General features: G+C 39.8%; 1 protein-coding gene across 1 annotated transcript in view; it reads left to right on the forward strand.

The window, feature by feature from the left end:
* NELL2 (neural EGFL like 2) overlaps nucleotides 1–20,165 on the forward strand; it is a 154,801-nt gene that overhangs the window by 99,636 nt on the left and 35,000 nt on the right. The window contains exons 14-15 of the mRNA XM_052790385.1: nucleotides 11,438–11,560; nucleotides 13,804–13,899. Coding sequence (XP_052646345.1) covers nucleotides 11,438–11,560; nucleotides 13,804–13,899 — 219 coding nt within the window. The remainder of the gene's footprint in view (nucleotides 1–11,437; nucleotides 11,561–13,803; nucleotides 13,900–20,165) is intronic.

Raw genomic sequence — 20,165 nt, forward strand, 5'->3', positions numbered from 1 at the left:
CTTTAAAATTGTCACAAGAAGGCAATGAGAATTAAGTATCTTAATGTTTTATTGCTTAATTTTTTTACCTCACATTTTGCTTTAGGAATGAGCATTTTCTGAAAATATCAATGTACTTATTTATTTGCATTTTATTCCTTCATTTTATTTACCCAATTTAGTGTGTTTTCCTTCCAATATATTAATAAAAGAAACAAGCATTTGATTTAAATGGAGAACAGAATTTCATTGTAAATACTTTTTTTCTAATGCAAAATAATATTAGAGTGGTAGGCAGATTAATCATGCAATAAAAGATAAATTTATACTACCCCAAATATCTGTCTTGGCAGATATTGGAACTAATTTGTAAATACCTCCTGAGTTAATGTCCAAGTCACATGGAAATGGAGATTTGGACTGGACTGACAAAGACAGGCAGCTCTGAGTCACACAGACCAATCACCAGGGAAAATATATTGTCAGCAACAGTAATTACAGCAGGTAATTGTGTCATTTACCCTGTTACAGACCAGTAAATGTGATGAGTTTGGAACATACCAGCTGTCACACAGTGTTAACTTTGATGTTCAGGGTTTGGAAACCTGTAGTAGAATCTTTTAATGACGGTGCATTTAAAAAAAAGAAGATACAGGTTTCACACTGTTCAAAGCAGGCATAAATGGCCAGTTCTTTTCAATATACGAGGAATCTGTTTTAATTTTTTCCTATGTATTTAATAAGTTTGGAGTGTGCACATGCTTGGTAAGAAGAATTTATTAACTTGTTCCTAGCTCTTTGGAAGGTGGAAATGGATGTAGAATTCAACTTACCTTCTGTCTACATCATTTTAATGTTTGGGAGGTAAATAGAGATTGTGGTTGGTGGTAGCCTGAACGGATATTCCAATCTGCTTTGAAAACCCTGTGTTTATTCACTTAGTACACTTTCCATGGAGTGGGCTTCATCTTAGATTGAAGTCCTCCACAGTTGTTCACAGCGTCTCAGCTTAAATCCTAACTTTTCCAAAGAGGAGACCTGTAAAGGAAGTAGGATTACAAAGGTGAAGTCATCCTGGGATGACAGTAGTATTAGGAAAATTGAATATCTGGTCAAGGTTTGCTTTTTTTTCTTAACTCTGTGGTTTGATTCTAAATTGATATTTTTGAGTATTTGAGACCTGAACAATACTGAAGACTTAATGTTATCCGTGGTTCTGCTTATTAGAGCAATTCATGGTGTTCTTAAATAGGACAGCAAATTTGATGGCGGAATTTTTCAGACATGTAAAGTTTGCTAAGATGTGCTTGTGCAAATATTTATTTGTCAATATAAAATGCACATAAGTATCCATATATGTAAGTACAGAAATAATTATTTGTAAGCTTGATTGGCACTAGCAGTTGAACTGTGGCAACAAAAGCATGGTGTGGGCTAGAAAACCTACCTGTGAAATAAGTAAGTTAGCCAGTGTCAAGTTTTATACCATTGCAGGGGGGGAAAGGAAGATGAAAGCTAGTTTCATTGCATCTCCATTGCTATGCTGTGCTGGTTTTTGCTAGAAGCAGTGCAGACGGCTCTGCAGGTTATCTCCTGGCATCAAGGGCTGTGTTTGAGCACGTCCTGGCTTCCAAGGCCCGGTATGCGTGTTAGCTCTTCCCTGATGCTATGCTATGTTGGGAACTGGCTGTACCATTTCCCCCAAGTGCTTTTGTTTCCAGGGAAGGCAGCTTAGGTGCCCTGTTTGTGGAGGATAGATTTGCTGTGCTGTTTTGGTGTGCCTCCGTAAACTATCAGGGAGGATGTGCCCTAGGGAAAATCGGGAGCATCACTAGAAACGGTATCAAGGCTGACCTCAGGGCAAAGCATCAACATTGTTCTGCTGTACCCTCACTGAAGCATATCTTTGTCCCTGTTTTCAAGTGGAGAACCTTCTTCAAAATCAGGTGAGCAACACTGAAGGCAGACATCCTCTCTCCATAGAGCTCAAGTACTACAGCGTCTTATCAAAACCAGTACTGTCCTACTTTATATCCAGTGAGTCATCTGAGTGCCTGTGTCACAGTACCACCAGGGAAATAACAGGAACCATCTCATGCATTAAGAAATCTCCCTGCTGCATAAGAGGACAGAAACACCATTTGTTTCCTAATATTTATGGTTAGGTAAGTTGCTCCAGATTCCTGCAGACAAAAGCAGGATCAAAGCAACAGCAGCATTTCATCCACCACTGTGCTGCCTCTCATTTTCTTCACCTGTCAAGGACTGTCCTTGATACTGGTGCTGTATGTTGTAACTGTGATTGTCCCAGGAGCCCCTGGAATGAGTTGGCAAACCCTGGTCACGATGCTATCCTAAAAAGAATAGAAGAGGGGCACCAGCTGTCTCTAGAGGGCTTTGAGTACATCTATATTTTATCAAACCAACTTTGGCCAGTACTTGATTGCTGAGACATCTTTCTCCTGTCCCGTTGTATATCCATCCTTCTGTTAATTCTGTGCCGAAGAAGTGTTGTTCAGAGGTCTTTTTGTGGAGCCCTCCGGTTATGTAGATGGTCTGTGAGTTGTTACTAGTGAAATACGAGAACAGGCAGCAAGTTAAGAGCCTCAGCAGCCGTCGGAGAGCCACTTTCCTGCTTTCTTTGTATAACAGAAATATGTGTAGGATGGAGGCCAAATATCCAACATGTATCTGTTGCTGGTGGCAGACTTGTATAACACGGAGCCTTTTAGTAAGGAAACAGTAAATTAAAAGGGTTGGCATTAGGAGGAGAAGTAAAATAAACATTTTGCAGTTGGCTGAGGAAATTGGAGTAGCATATTTACAGCTCTAGCCTGGCTATTCTACTAGCAATAAAGTAGGGAGCACTACTATAGACGTAGAATTTGCTATCATTGTCACTTTTGACAACATAATAGAAGATTTTGAAAGCATCAGTTTATCATAAGTGCCTGGGAGGTTTCGTGTACAATACTAGTTGGAATTTAAAAAGATTTACCTAGGAACAAATAATGCATCTGGCTAGATAAAAAAAAATAAAATAATAAGGTGAATTTATGGAGAAAGTCTATGATGAAATACCTTTTAAAAGATAGAAACCTTATTTTAAAATGTCAAGGGTAAAAGAGACAAGATATTAAGAGATCAGTTTGAATTAAGGCAAGAAAGAAATGGGTGAGAGATCACAGACCTTTTATGTCTAGACTGAAATCTCTTAAGGTGGGAATTTCAAAATCAGTTTTGCATTTGCATTACAGTCCTGCCATTGAAATCAGTGGAAGTTAAGATTTGCCTTTAGGGGAAACAGTTAGGCCTATGCTAAGTGCTTTAGAAAATCTTTCCCTTAAACTTTTCTGTTCAAGAAGGAATACAGAAAATGGCAGACGTGAAGGAAAGTGGAGATAAATCAAAGCTTTTTTAACTTTAGCTGTCATACTAAATATTCTTCAATATATTTCCTCTAACTGGTTGAAAAGTGTAAAAACTCACAGGATGTTACATGAAGTAACACTGATTAATATTACAATAGAAGCCTCCAAAAGAAGAGTGTGAGTATTTTGCAAAAATATGTCTTGTTCCATGAAATCAGAAATCACAATTACAACACACCTTTGGAAGATGATGAAACTTAGTTGGGTTTAAGAAAGTTTAAATGATTTCCTGAAGAACTGTGGAGGCATATGGAAGGAGTTATTGTAGGCCCGCCTTGAAATATGTATTTTAACCATCATCTTGTCTGTTGTGGCTGAGACTGAGAATATCTTTGTCTTCCCTGAGTTCCAGGAGATCTTGGCATGGGCTTCTTGGTGTGCAGATACCACAGGAAGGGTGGACTGGTCAACATTTAAGTCATGTGTTAGGCTTTTCAAGTTGAGTGTTAGGGGAGAATATACCCTGCTTAGAGCCATAAAATCCGTTATTAGAGGTACAGAATTTGGCATTACTAGTGGACAATTCAAAGGGAGTTACAGCTATGAGTTATGTAATCCTTCAGTCTAGGAGGAAAACCCAGAACAGGAATAACCAAAAAATAAAGAGAAGAGATTTTGTGCAAAGAAAAAAATCTTAAAGTCAACGTAAAAGGGTAGAGAAAAAAGTATGCGCCTCTCATAGGCTTTGGTGTGTGAAATAGTTTTCTTTAGGTGAAAGTCTGTTGTGAAATAAAACGTAAAATTGAAAATCTTCTTAGAATAAGTTTTTGAAAAATTTGTGTTTACTAGGATTAGAATGTCCCATATTTTTGGAAGTTGTATTTGCATATAAACATGCAGTATTTCTCTAGGAAGTTTTGGTCTCAGGATCTTTCTTGTGTTCTCCACATTGGTAAAGAACAGCGCACACATTAAAAATTTTGTTTCTCCTAGAGAGAAAAGAACTTCATGATTGGAAATGGGAGGTGTTTTAGGGATGGATTTCATCATCACATTCTGTATCACGATTTGTCTTTTTGTGAAACAAATTATACCAGTTCCAAAAGTCCAGCTCAGTCCGTGCCAGTCTCAAGTCTCGTCAGAGCTACAGCCACCTTGGAGCTTTTTCCAAGGCCCTTCCAGCCTCACGGGCAGATGGAAGGAGAGTGAATGCTTGTTCCTTCTCTTGATCAAGTGTTTTTTCAGCTGTTTTTAGTCCTGCATCAATAATTGCCAGTAATATAGATTCCCTGTTATATCTTCCTAGTAGTATAACTAAGATGCGGTCCTGGAGCTTTCTCATAATGCATATGAAAAGGAACATGGGATTTTGGCTGTATCCCCAAGTGGATTTTCTTCCTGAGGTTTCATTACAGTTTCCTTGTTTTTCCTTTTTTATCGTATTAACACTGAATATAGAATAAGTAAAGAAGCTAATAATAAAAGAGAGAAGTAGACATCTGGATGAAACGATGGCAGCTGTTCTCCCTGAAGAACAACAATGGACTAAGTAATTACAGACAGAAACAGCATTTCAGAAAGCAGGATGGTTTCTAAACAGACCTTGAAAATAGAACATGCACTTGCTAGAGCTATTTTTATTATCAACATAATTAAGAGAAAAAAGTAGGAAAATTCTGAACGTAGATCTACAGAAATTGTTGTGTATGGCTGCACTGAAGAAAGAATTAGAAAATGAGGACCAAGAGCAGCATGGATATATGGGAGTGGATGAAGGTCAAAATCAATGAAGTGACAGGATTAGCAGTGAATAGACTATTGTAGGGAGACCTGGCTTTTCATATCCCCAGCTTTGAACTGAGGACAGCTGCTGGTGGTCATTAATTAATGATTAATGACTTCAGTGTCAACTAAGGGTAAACTGTGTGATGGTAACTCTATGAGTAATCAAAGCATAGGTTAAATTTTGCATTTGAATTAAGGAATATCTATAGAAAAATGAATTGCAGCATAGTTGGGTTGGGGAATATCAATCCAAAAATTTAACATAAATATATGGAAAACATAGAATCATAGGATCGTTTAGGTTGGAAGAGACTTTGTAAGATCATCCGAGTCCAGCTGTAAACCTGACACTGCCAAGTCCACCATTAAACCATGTCCCTAAGCACCACTTCTACACATCTTTTAAATACCTCCAGGGATGGTGACTCCACCACTTCCCTGGGCAGCCTGTTCCAATGCTTGACAACCCTCTCAGTAAAGACATTTTTCCTAATATCCAATCTAAACCTCCCCTGCTGCAACTTGAGGCCATTTACTCTCGTCCTATCACTAGTTACTTGATAGAAGAGACCAGCACCCACCTCACTACAACCCCCTTTCAGGTAGTTGTAGAGAGCGATAAGGTCTCCCCTCAGTCTCCTTTTCTCCAGACTAAACAACCCCAGCTCCCTCAGCTGCTCCTCATAAGACTTGTGCTCCAGGCCCCTCACCAGCTTCGTTGCCCTTCTTTGGACACGCTCCAGCAAATAGCATAATTCAATAAATTTCCAGCATTTGGTCTTTGAAAATAGTGTGCATATACTGAGACTTTAAGTAACCCTGCCAATTAGAGTTTAAACTAGTTAATATGAAGTCTTAAAGAAATTAACCATCTGTCATTTCCCAAATGATCTTAATGGAATAAGTCTTCCAAACTACCCATATAATTACTACTAATTTTTGTCTTGTACATGAAGTATATGAGGGGGAAAAAAGCTTGTAATTAAGATAAACTGTAAGTGGGCATTTAAATGTGTCGGCTATTGATGATTCAAGTAACTCTCATCTGTTGTCACTGCCACGTCAGATGGCCAGCTGGTCACTGTGGTTCTATACATCTATACCAAATCAATGGAAAGGAGACAGGAGGCTGAAAGTAATTTCAGTTTAAGAATGCAGAGGCATCGAAAGGAGAAAATACCTAATATATTCTCTTTATTTAAATTATTTTAATTTAATCCCGGTCTGCAAGTTCTTCACTCAGAAATGAGTATCTGTTGCATTATGTTACAAGATTACAATTGGAGGGGCACATTTTATTTATATTTTGGGGAACTTCTTTGCATTTCTGTGCCTTAAGTGTGATCTCAGCTCTTATTTCCCAGTGTTGGTAATGGATGGTTCAGGAAAGCTGCCAGCATAATATCCTTTACCCATAAGTGAGTGATGCAACTCAGTCATCATTCCTTTTTACTGTTGGATTGAATTCTGTTGGTTGTTTATTTTTTTTCTTAGGCATTTGCAGAATTTGGATGCGCAAGGCAAATATTGGGAAGGCTTGCAATATGCAAGTAGGAAATGCTATGTGGACTTTTGTTTCTTTTTAATAATGAACTACACAGTAGGAAGGATAAGGGCTGATGTTGCATAGTGCTACGATAATGAGGAGGAGGTGGCAGGCAACACACCTTGTGGACAGCATGTTAAATTTTACTAAGTTCAGCAAGAATCTCTGCACAGATAATAAACTTGGTAAGACAGATCCCCAGCTGTCATTGCATTGACATACATCACAGGATCTAGTAGGTCCTGATCAGTTTATGCCAGCAGTATCTCTCCCTGGGATGCAGTACTTCACCCTAGATATCCTTCTGAAGTTACAACATCATTGTCAAGCAAACCCTATGGAATACTCTGGAGTAGTATTTCAAAATGAACCAAGGTAAAATAAAGTACATCACTCTTACTGTATGTGCATATATATGTATGTGTATATATGTGTGTGTGTGTATAATCTATTTGCTGCACACCCAAATGTGCATAAGTAAGTGAATTAATTGCATCGTCACATAATTTTTTGCATCTCTAAGTCATCTGCGTCATAAGAACTATTTAATGGAACATTCATACATACTTACTGTTACTATTGTTATTGCCATGGAGCAATAGCAAATTTTGGAGTTGAAATTTTTTTTCTATCCAGAAAGACCTCATTCCAGGGATAGTTTAGTCAGTATAAATACTGTATTTAAAACTTCAGTTGATTCCCAGAACAGAGGTTTTATGAATTTTAACACTGTTGAGCACAGAGTCCCAAACAGTGCAAAATGGAATTTAGATATATTAGATAATAAAGGTTTAGAACTAATCATTGAAACCACTGCATTTGGTCTTTCTAGAAGATGTTTATGCAAATTCAGGTTTGTTAATCATTAAAATCTCTCTGCAAAAGTAATTTTTATTTCTCTGCCTTTGTAATACTATTGTACCTGGCCTGTCCCCATCTTCATTATGGTGTGAAGTTAAATAAGTATAGAACTTTTATTAAATGTGTGTCACATGTTTTCTAAAGATGCTTGAAATAAATGGCCTCAGTGTTGTTTCTTCCAGCATCAATATATTTGGGCAGTACTGACACTTCTAAATAACACAAATAATGTTTCTGTACTGGTTTTTGAACTTAAAAACCATATTAATGGTTCTCTATAAATGATTCTATTATAAATTGCTTTTTTGCTTCATTGTAATGCACAGTCCTATCTGCTTCTACAGTTCCTGGTTTGCTATTTAAGATTGCTGAACTCAGTCTCTGTAACGTCCTCCTTAATTTAAGGTGACTTTCCAAGTGTTTGATTAGAAAAAGAAACCAAAGTGATAAGCATGAATTAATGAAGATTTGTCAACAGAGCGCCGCTCTTTTTATTACAAATAAATATTTCTATCTTTATTAAGGCTGGACACTCTACCTTGTTATTAATAGGCAATTCTGGAAGAAGCTGTTTCTGATGGTCTCTTTAAATTGATGTGGATAGTGTACCATGTGCTGGAAGAGTGAATGTAGTAAGATGCTTTATGTACAGGATTTTGGGGGGGTTTAGTTTAAGCATTTGTAATCAGTCCATAAAAGATCCAGTCCTGAAGTGTAGGCTGACTGCTCTGTCAAGTGCCACTGTAAGAAGGAATATGAAGAAGTACTATGTTTAAATGGTTTTAAGTGTGTTACTGAACCTAAGCTCAGATGATACAGAGCAACAAATCTAGATGAATTGTAAAACATCCTGATTCTTTTTTTACTCATTTTTTCCATTCCTATTGTTTTAAAAATCTCTGCTCCTCTAATTGAATCACAAAATTTCCTCTTACTCTGAAACATTTTCCTCCTAAAAAATGACATGTAAACTTCAATCCAAGAACCATTTATCATACTCATGAATTTTTCATGAGTCACTAATATTTGATTTAAATAAAAATAGACCTGAAATTTGAGCAGATAACCACAGAAGTAGAAGTGCTGGCTGTTTTGATATAGTTTGGATTATGTGCCAGACCCTCTTCCTGAAATGTTAGCAAGCATCCTCTGTGAACTTTCTTACAGGAGGACAAGAAACACCGATGTTTCTTATGTAGACCAGGAAACCAAGCATATTCTCTTTGAATCCAAGCCCCATTACTTAGCTGACGGAAAGTTAATTTTATCGATACTGTATGCTTTAAGAAAAATCCATCTTAAAAGACTCAGTAGTTTTTCTTAGCCCAGAGAGTAAATGTTAGGAAGGCACACTCAAGTGTGACAGCCGTCTTTTTATATGAAGGACGTACATCTGTGCAAATGGCCTTCAGGGCCCTGGTACTGCAAGGTGTTATAAATACGGTTAATGCCTTGTCGTACTGGAATACCAATAGCAAGTTTGCTTGGCATAGAGACCAGAGCACTTGCCCTGCCTGTGGGTGCCTTGATGGGCTTTCAGAGCTGCTCCAGCCACGCATGTAGAGCCATTCCTCCTAGCGTGGCAGTCGGTGATCACCTGCTTTCCTCTAATATACTCTTACCCCTAGTGAAGAGCTGCCATATGTGCCAGGGATGCTTTTGCATTCCGAAGGCATGGGGTGGATGGCTACGCTTCCTCATTGAGGATGATACTTAATTTGTCAAATTCAGTGATTTGAGCTGAGTTTACCAGTGTGATGTGTTGTTGTATAGACCTACCTCCTGAGATACCAAGATAATGGCTTTGCAAGATATTTTGGCCTGCTGAGTGCATAACGTTTCGCAGATTTCCATAGTTATTTTCCTGTTGTATGTTATACAGAACCTTTGAAAATGAGAAAATAATATGCATTTAATATTTCAGTAGCATACCATATTTGAATAATATCATAATATTAACACAAACTAAGAAAGCCAGGATATTATTACAGTACAGATAACACTTTTTACATAATTTGCATGGTCATTACTTTATTTTTCTTTTATTTTATGGACTGATTTAGCATAAATACTGTTTCAGCCAGCGTGAGAGATTTCACTATGTTAGGAGGTCAGAGTCAAATTTTGTAACTGGATTTTATTGGGGCTGGATCATTTGGTGAACAATAACGATTTTAGTTATTCATGCTGAGAGCAAAGTAATTAAATCTTATGCTTCAGGACAGAGGCCAGCAGCCCGTGCTCTGCTGCACCCAGCGAGGGACTCAGCTCAGTAGGTGCTGGTGCCTCGGTGCTGAGGGTTGAGGAGAGCATCGTTGGTGATATGAGAGATACATAAGGCCTTGTTTAGAAGAGGGATGTTAGGTTAGTGTTATTAAAAACCAAACAAATAAACGCTCAACAACAACAACAAACTCACCTCCCCCCCCCCCAATTGTAGTGTTTAAAATTGATTAGTTACATTCCGGTGATTTTTTTCCCCCTTTTAAAGAAGTGCTTGCCATTATGAGAGGACAATTTATGTCTACTGATGGATTAGAGATGTGCCATCCTGCCAGTTTTATACCCCTACAGTTTATGGCCAGTATTGAAATAGCAAGTGGAACATTTCCATAGTGATTTGCAAATGTTAAGAAACTAATTTTCCTGACAGCTCTGTGGGGTATGTGCAGACTTCAGATCTTTATATATAAAGGGGAAGATTCAGAGCAATGTGACATACCCAAAACTGGGGAAGAAAGAGCATCCAATTCCAGATCTAAGACTTGTGTCAGATAGCCAGAACTGGCATAAGCTGCACTAATAAAATTTGCTAAAACCTGGGCAGAATGATGGCTATGAAAAACTCACATGCAGGTTAGTCCATGTGTGCTGATTGAAACTAGGTGCCTTTATGTTCCCCAAACAGTTGGTTTTCCTGAAATTAAAGTTTCAGAGGTCTGAAATTATTTGTGGATAGATGAATATTGTTGATTTAAAGAAAATGCAAGGAGTATTTCCAGAAGATGGAAACATTTCATTTTGATGCCTACAGACTAAGATACTGCATTTTGAAAATGTTAGAGCATTTCATGTAGCATTTTGAAATCACATCTTAGAGCATCTTATTTTGAAATTGCGTTTTCCATTTCTTAAAAATAACAAACTAAACCATTAAAATGTTCAGTAACCTAAACACCTATACAATACTTTTTTTGTTTCAAGATTAAACAGTGCATTGCAAGTTAACACAAAATCATATTGTCCAGACTTTTCATTTATTCCCCAAAGGGGTATTTCCCAGTATGTCTAAGTCTAGTCACCAGAATGAGGAGTCTCATCCATCGCACTCCAGTGCAAGGACATGCCATTCCAAAAGTCCCTTTTACAGCAGGCAGACCTTTGTTTTTGGGTTATTTATTTCATGTAAATAAAGTGCTGTGTACGCACTGAAGGGAGGGAAAACACGGGCTACGTTTTGAAGTCCTGCCTTGTGCTAACTGTATCTTTTGCAGTTTGGACCGTGTGTCTTGCACCATTAGTCAGCTTTCTGAAGGAAACCCTAGGAATCCCACATAAGATAAACCTGCATGAATAAATTATACAGTAGATCTAGCATATGGATTTTCAGTATGCTAGCCAGGTTTTTGGCAAATGTTTACGAGAACACTGTAGCCCACATAGAAAATGTAAGGATGGTGGCTCCCTGTTAATGAAAGTGGAATTATGTTGCAGCACAGTTATCACGTACTGGTATGCGCTAAAAATATATACCCTGGTTACACGTTCACATAGCCCTATTGTCAGTAACTACTACTGTGTGTTTATCTCTTTTTAATGTGGAAACCTATACTAAGATTTTATTTTGTTGTGTTTTAAAAATTCAGGACCATCCCATTCTTGTTTCCCTTTTCAGAGCATGACGAATGTATAACAAACCAGCACAACTGTGATGAAAATGCGCTCTGTTTCAACACCGTGGGTGGGCACAACTGTGTCTGCAAGCCGGGTTACACGGGAAACGGTACCATCTGCAAAGGTAAGCTGCTGAAAACCCCGGGGTTCGGCAGTCTTTGAACTGGATGAGATGCTTTGTCATAGCTGATGCAAATCTGGTCACGTGCCTTGAAGAAGACAGACAAAATGCTAGGCTAGGCATTTAGGTCACCGACAAGAAGATCTTCATAGGCAGATATACACCGCCTTTGCATTTGGCAGGGTTCACAGGAATTTGAGGATGATGCGTACATAGGCAGTATGCTCTAGAATTTGAAGTAGTTATGTTTCATTTCTGTGTCAAGTTAACAGTTTCTATACATGGTATGCCATTCAAGAAAGTCCACAGTTACCAACAAAGTTACAGCTGTGAAAACATTGTCAGATCTACATTGTCCGTGGTCAATCACTTGCTGTTTTGCTTGGATGAACTGAAAGTTGTTTGGTATGCTGTCTTTTTCTTGTAAATGAGAAAAGCGGTAGACATGCATGCACAAAACCTTTGCTACACATGAAGTGGTGCCTTGTTTTCTAACATTCTTGTTCACTGGTAAACATTAGAAGTTACACTTCTAGTCTTAGAAAGATGCTTTCCCAGAGATACAACGCTGCTTTTATTTCCATTGCATTTCACATCAGAGGAGATGATACTTGGTACTTGGGCCCAAATCCTTGCAAGTCTTCAGGGTCCGAGCGTAGGATTTAGAGGATGCTTGAAAATAAAAGTAGTGTAGCTGTAGGGGAACTGGCTCAGATGCGAGAAGTGGTCCAGCTGCACCAATAGCATACCCAGTGTTCCTTGATATTGTGCCTCAGTCCTCTTGATCTGTTAGGTGTCAGAATCCAAGGGGCTTCAGTTAACATTGGTACTATCCCATAGATACCTTCTGCTGCTGTGTATTATCAAGGCTAAGCAACCCAGAATTTCTTTAATTGCTAAGCCTGATTAAGATCTTAGCACTAGCTATTCCTTCACCTGAGTCACAGTATGATTTTTCTAATTATTTCAAACATAAACGAGCATTTTGTCAAACACGGCAGCTAAGTCCGCTTTCAGTCAAACACATGGGTAGAGGGAGAGATGTCAGCAAATACGCCCTTTTATGCTGGGCTCCCTCCTCTGGGGAATGGGAAAAAAGTCTTAGCCTGAGGAAGTTCAAAGCCAGAGCCCGTCCTCTTGGGAGAGAGCTCTGTCTGCACAGCTCACTCCTGTGCTGTGCTTGGGACTATTCCCCAATCCTTCTGCTGGAGGTGTGTCAGCTTACAAAAAGGTAATTGAGATTTCTTTGGGTCAAAGAGAAGGTGCATAAGCCTAGAGCACCACGTTCGGCTCTTCTGTTGCCTGAATAAGAGGTCTGACATTTCAGAGGGCACCTGGCCCCACTGCGAAGGAAAAGTGCATCCCTCCCTCTCTCCCTCCCTCCCATTTCAATACCGAAAAGATGGTATGCAGGAGAAGGCACTGAGCCTGTGTATCGCCATCTGAGAAATGTACTTCCCTGCAGCCCTGGCTTGGATGCCCCAGAGCAAGTCCTTAGGTTGGTGATAACCTCCATCTGTCTAGTTTCACTTACAGTTTCTTGTGACCACAGCATTTCTGGTTCCATATTGCGGATGCAATCGGAGCAATTAACAGCTGCCGTGTTTTCTATCAGAGCTGGTTGCATTTCTGTGTCCCCAGAAGGGACTCCTTAAAGCATACACATATTCACAACTGGATCTGGAGAACGCTGCACCAAAATATGTAAGCACAGCTTCTGAGGTTGCAGCGTGCCAAAGAACAAATCCAGGGATCGACTTCACACTGCAAATGGTAAAAGTTTTTAAGTTCTTCAGAATCCCGTGAGACAAAATTACTATTTTTATTGTTTCAATCTAATTGTTTATTTGAGGAATAAGGCAGCCAGAAAACTGAGCATTCAGTTGTGCCTATTATGCCCAGGCCTTTTTTTGGGCAGCAGAGACCAGCACTGCCCTAGGAAGAGTCTGTTCCTAGGGAAGATGCTGCCGTTCGCTGCTTCCCAGTGCATGCGAAGGAGTACATATGTGACCTGTTGTCTTCAGATGATTTACTCTAATCTCCTTCTGTAGCTTGTCAGCCCAGCTGGCCAGTGAGGCAGGGGGGCTATAAACCATCACTTTGTGCCCTCTGTCCTTAGAAGGCAGTTTCTGTGCTCTGTGCCGCAGGGACCGTGTTCCGTGTCAGCCTGCCAGCAGCCCGTGGCCACCTGCGTGGCTGCTGAGTGTAGTTCTGTTACCCATATATTGTGATTTTGCATTTTGCAGCATTTTGCAAAGACGGGTGTAGGAACGGAGGAGCCTGTATTGCTTCCAATGTGTGTGCCTGCCCACAAGGCTTCACTGGACCCAGCTGTGAAACTGGTAGGATTATAACTGAATTTACGATGAAGGTAATCCAAGGACAATGTTTGGGGTAATCCAAGAATAAAGGATTATTTAAGTGTGTGCCCTGAAAGAGTAAGCTGCTACTAAAGAGTTACTCACTTTTCTTATATGCCTCCCAAGAGAATATATTACAGCAGTTCTAATTAGAAGCACATGGACTGCAAAAATGAGAACATGAATTAAGACATCTCGGGTTTTGATGTTTCATAATTAATAAGATTATTACAGACTTGCTTTTTACCTCAAATGGCCTTTGGTATCTCCTATAAATCACAGATAATCTGACATCTAGAAATAAATTCGAATAATTGATTACTTCTGTGCTGTAAATGCGTGACTGGTTCAGTAGCCCACCTTCCCTTGCAACTGTATTTGAAGACTTCTCATTAACTCAGCTTTCTTTACTCGGTATTAAGGCAGGTTTCAGTGTTCCTACTGCTTTTACCTCCTTTCGCAGGCATGCCTTTCTCTTCCTGCTACCCCTGAGGATGGCAGTACCACAAAGCCTTGTTTTAGAACTTTGGTTTTTAAGTCTTGGATCTAGTCAAATTATATTGCCCAGCAGAGTGTATAGAATGTTAATACTTAGCATTTCAAATGCCTGTAAATAATTTCTCAAAGTTCAAATGAATAGTTTCAGCACCTTTATTTATTGCTGCAGAATTTTTAAATCCATTCTAACCGTACATGCCTCCAGGAGGTAAAGGGAGAAAGCTCGCTTAGATTAATTGGTTTCAGTATGCCTAATAAAAGGGCAGTCTGCCACCTATGATTGACTATTGTTGCTCTTCTATATTGCCTTCAATAAATCTTCCAAACAGAGGAAAGGAGGTCATTTGAGCAAGTATTGCTTTCATCTGACTTGTAAACATGTCCAGTTTAATGAAAAACACAGACTGATCTGAATTCTGTATTATCTGGTCCATTTGAGAGGTGAGAAATGTGATTGTTTTCATTCTTCTGTATTTGAGAGGATATTACCAGAGTGCTCAAGACGGATGTTGTGTGAAAAGCAGGATCCTGATTGTTCATCTGTTTCTAGAAAAATGGCAAAAGAGCAAGTTTTTGAGTGTTCCTCACTGTTTCACAGACTGCAAATAACATGGTACAGGATGCCAAGGCCTCTTCAATGTAACACTGTTGGTTTTTTGCTTGGAACAAATTGTGTGCTAAGATAATGCGCAAGTATTAATACAGTTACTTTGTTTTAGTAATATTTGTCTTATATGCTCCTTGCAGCATCCTGCTGTTATCAACTAAATATAACATGTATAGTTTCAAGGCCCACATTCATCTTTTCCAGGTTTATACTCCTATCTGAAGTGTGTAGACTAGAAGCATTATTTGGTTTAGTCTCCTTGTATAGTCAATATTAATAGCCACTAGCAAAGAATGATCTTACTGGTTTTTCTGAATTGCCCCTGGAAGTCCTGTCTCTGCTCCCTTCTTTAGAGGAGAACCCAGGGACGTTCTGTTCCCAGTTCAGAAAGTTCAACACCTTAAGCTAACTGAAGTTAGCTAAAGTGCATTCAGCCCCAAATGTCCTTTGAAAGCAGCCAGACTGCTGGCCTAACTGCCTGTCCTTCCTGCCCTTCAGGAAACATATAGGAGGGCAGGCAGAGACTTGGACGAGACATGATGCCTTTCTGAATATCTGATCTCAATATTTAAGGTAAGGTTAGTACTGTAGTGACCTGGTATCTCATAGCTAGTGATACTGTTGTTATGATTTGGAGCCAGTTTGCCAGCCCCAAACCAGTTTTGTAGGTCAGCTTTGCAAGGAGAAGCCCCTCCATCCTGGTGGACCTCCACTGGACATCATATTTTTTCTTGCTGTTGAAATAAGTAATGCTAGAGATCAGCCACAGGGGTACAGGTCCGGTCACCTCATTTGGATATTAATGTGCAAGAGTAGGATTGTAATCTACCTGCACATGGCTTTGAAACATACAGTCTGAAATACCAGCAGAGTGGCAAGTGGAAGAACTATCCTGTCAATGAAGAGCAAAAGCTGGTTCATTCTGAGACTGCATTGTCAGAAAAATGGTGTTGTATACAGCCATAAAAGAAAACCTGAGCTTCAGACACCACCTATTCACTTGCAGTGAACGCAAGTTTCCTGAAGATACTTCTCGTTAGGCTTGAAGTGATTCAAGACATTCATACTACAAATAATTTATGCTGGAAGCTTCCCTTTTTGAACAGTCACTTTGTCTACAAAGGTGCTGTAATCTTTTCTAGGCAGACATCTTTAGTTGTGATCACGTACAAGGAAGGAGGAGGATTGATGTAAAGATGCCAAATCTATTTTTAAATCACGTTACTTATTTCTGTTTATGCTACTTATATTTTAAAACTGCTTATTGAAGAATCTTGGCATTTTTAACTTAAAATAAAACATACAGTTATATAGAAATTGTCAGCAGCTTTCGAACCTATGAATTAATTAACAGGAGATTGAATCCACACCCCAGCAATAACCTAGAAAATACAATCACCAGTTCTTACTGTTTTCTTCTGTAAAAGGTGGTTTAATAGCTCTGTTTAAATCATTTCTCAGAATCATAGAAAGGATGAGGTTGGAAGGGACCTCTGGAGATCATCTTGTCTAATCCCCCTGCTCAGAGCAGGATCAAATAGAGCTGGTTTCTCAGGACTGAGCCCAGCTGGATTTGGAGTGTTTTCAGGGTTCGGAGACTCTACAAGCTCTCTGGGCAACCAATTCCAGTGTTCAATCACCCTCACAGTAAAAAAAATTTCTTTTCATTACGTTCAAATGCAATTTCCCATCCCCCTAGTCCCTTTCCTAGGCATGACTGAGAAGTGTCTGGCTTCCCCCAACACCATCAGGTATTTATACACATTGATAAGGTCCTCCTCAGCCTTTTCATTTCCAGGCTGAACATCTTGGCTCTATCAGCGTCTCCTCGTATAACAGATGCTCTGGTCCCTTAATCAACCTCACTGTGCTGGATTTGCTCCATGCCTCTCATGTACTCTCAGCACTGGACCCAGCATCCCAGATGTGATCTCAACAGCATGAAATAGAGGGGGAGGATCACCTCCCTTGACCTGCTGGCAATGCTCTTCCTAACGCAGCCCTTCTTTGCTGCAAGGGCACATTGCTGGCTCATGTTCAACTTGGTGTCCACCAGGACCTCCAGATCCTTTTCTGCAAAGCTGCTTTCCCACTGGCCGGTCCCCAGCCTGTACTGGTGCCTGGAGTTGTTCCTTAATGGCTATAGGACTTGGCATTTCCCTCTGAACTTGATGACATTCTTGTTGGCCCATTTTTCCAGCCTGCTGAGGTCCCGCTGAATGGCAACACAACTACCTGGTGTAGCAACCCTTCCTCCAAATTTTGCATCATCTGCAAATGTGCTGAGGGTGCACTCTGCCTTATTGTCCAGATGTTAAACAGTACTGGCCCAGTACCCAGTATTCACCCAGGCGTACACCGCTGAGTGACTAGCCTCCAACTGGACATTGTACGGCTGATCACAGCCCTGTGAGCCCAGCCCTTCAGCAAGTTTTCAATCCACCTCACTGCCCATTTATTTAGGCCGCACTTGTTAGCTTGTCTGAGGATGTTATGAGAGCATCAAAAGCCCTACTAAAGTCAAGATAAACAATATCCACTGCTCTCCTCCCATTCACCAACCTAGTCATCTTATTTTAGAAGGCTATCAGACTCATCAGGCATGATTTCCTCTTCATAAATCAATGCTGACTATTCCCAATCACCTTCTTGTCCGTAATACATTTGGAAATGGTATCCACGAGGATACCATCAGCCTCCCAGGGATGGAGGTGAGGCTGACTGATCTGGAGTTTCCTGGATCCTTGCCCTTCTCAAAGACAGGAGGGACATTTTCTTTCTTCCAGTTCTCAGGAGCTTCTCTCAGTCATCACGACCTTTCAAAGATAATTGAGGTTGGCCTCACAATGACATCAGCCAGCTCCCTCAGCACTCCTGGGTGCATCCCATCAGGTTTGATCGACCTGTGTTTTTTCCAATTTATTTAGATATTGATCCTCCTCCACCAAGGGTATGTTTTTCTTGCTCCAGACTTTCCCACTGGTCTTGGCAACCTGGGACTCCTGAAGGCAAATCTTACCAGTAAAGACCAAGGTGAAGAAGTCACTGAATACCTCACTGTTTTTCCTGTCCTTTCAAAAACCCATCCCTGCACACTCAATCAGTGTCTCTATATTCCTCCCAAAGCCTGAGAGGGATGCTGCTGCCCATGCTTAGGTCCTGCCTATGGAGCCAGGCTCATAGGCTTGACCGAGAACAAGAATAAACCAGAGCTGAAATAGCTGGGATTGTTGGTGTCCAGAGCATCCCCCTAAATTTTTGATGAGGCCGTCTACTGTGTGGCAAAGACCTGGCCTGTTTGCTTGGTGCTCATGTTGGTTGGGGAGGTGTACTGTTCCACGTGATGGGACTAACAGCTCCTCCAAGCCTTCCAGCAGACAGCCTGTTTCTGATGGGAGAGGTCGGAAGGCTTCTGATAAAATTATCCTGAGATTGAAACATGGTTTCAGGGCAAACCCATTCACCCAGAACTCAAAGCGGCTTTCCCAGTTCTGGTGGATTAGCACCAGAAGCTTGCTTGTGTTTATGGGCACAGCTGTAACTCTTTTCACCCGTCAGCTGCCATCAAAAGGCTGTGTCGGATTCTGAAACTCAATGCAGCTTTTGCAAAGAGAATTGAAGCCCTGTGTAATTAAGCATGGTAATGGGTTTCATAAAATTTTTTGCTTCCAAATGGGTGCGTCTGGGGTGTCAGTAGGTGCCACGTCTCTCTCAGAAACTTAAGAAGGAGAATCAACTACTACTGCTTGTCAGGTATTCCCATGAGAAGAGTGTTCACTCTGGAGTGCCTTGCAGTTAACAGAGCTGTTGCAACACCTTAGAATGATCTGTTGGAAGCCTTTTAGTTTAATCATGGCTCCGTGCCCTGTGGAAATGGATCAGTGGAATGAGGAAGCAGATGTAAGAATCACGTGCAGATATATCAACCTCCAGCATCTTTTCTTTAATTGGTAATAGGACATAAAAATGAGACGTGGGAGAATTCTTATTTCTCTTCCCAAAGGATGTGGGTTGAGGCATTGTTAATGTTGGGGATGCATTCGTTGGCTTAGGGAGGTGGGGTTTATGTGCTAAAAGATTTTCAAGTCTTAGAAGGCACGGTAGTAGTTAACCCAGTAGAGGAGCCTTCTGCAGTGTAGAGAGCTGAGACTACTAAGGGAATCTAAAAATATTTGTGCCTGTTAAAGTTTTTCAAAATACCTGATTTAATACTGTCTTGTTTGATTGCAAAATTATGAATTCTTCAATGGGCATTTTTAAATGCTATCTTAAATTGTGTTTGAAAAGTGTTTTATTTTAGAATCCAACAGAGGATGACTTTGTTAGATCTGCTTGATGTTACTGTAACTCCCCTTTAATTTGATGACAGAGCTTTAAGAGTGGATTTGTTCTACTATATATGCATATCTGCTAGTGCGTGTATACAAGATTACTGCATTTTTGCTGCTTGTCAGCTTCTTTTTTGAGTTCCCACACTCATTTTGTGCTTTGAGTATTCCCCTGGACCACTTTTAATTATGCATGAGATCAAATAGCAGAGTTTCGCTACTAGTAGTGTTTTTGATGTAGTTTTTGTTAACAGGTTGGCTGGAAGTATATGGATTTTTATGGGTGGTTGGCTGTAACTTGCATTTCTTGATAATGAACTTTCCTTGGATATCATGGGAATCGTGTCCACCTGTTATTAAACAATCCATGGCAAACTGCTGAAAATAAATGGGCACGCAAAGCTGTTAACATTGAAAGGAACTGTTGAGAAAAAAAATTAACTTACAGATTCTACATTCATTCAGCCATACATTATTACTAACAGTTGGCTTCATTAAATGTGTAACTGAATTTATGAAAAAAATGGTGAGCATCAGGTATGTGAGATCACCCTCTCTTATCTGATCTCTTACCAGAAGTAGCCAAATCCAAGGAAAATATATTATTTGACTCTTCTCTGTATTTTCTTCCTTTTTTTTTTTCCCATGTATGGAAAGCTCAAACAAAAATAGCGTAAGTGTTGTGAGTACTTCATGGAGAAGGAAAAAAAAATGATGTTGCTAAAACAAATTTTTGCAACTTTGTGCTTAACATTTGTAGTTCAAAATACTGAAATACAACTTAGACAAGTGATTTGGGTAAATAATTGTTATGG

This window comes from Harpia harpyja, chromosome 6 (genome assembly GCF_026419915.1).
Source record: "Harpia harpyja isolate bHarHar1 chromosome 6, bHarHar1 primary haplotype, whole genome shotgun sequence".
Taxonomy (NCBI): Eukaryota; Metazoa; Chordata; class Aves; order Accipitriformes; family Accipitridae; genus Harpia; species Harpia harpyja.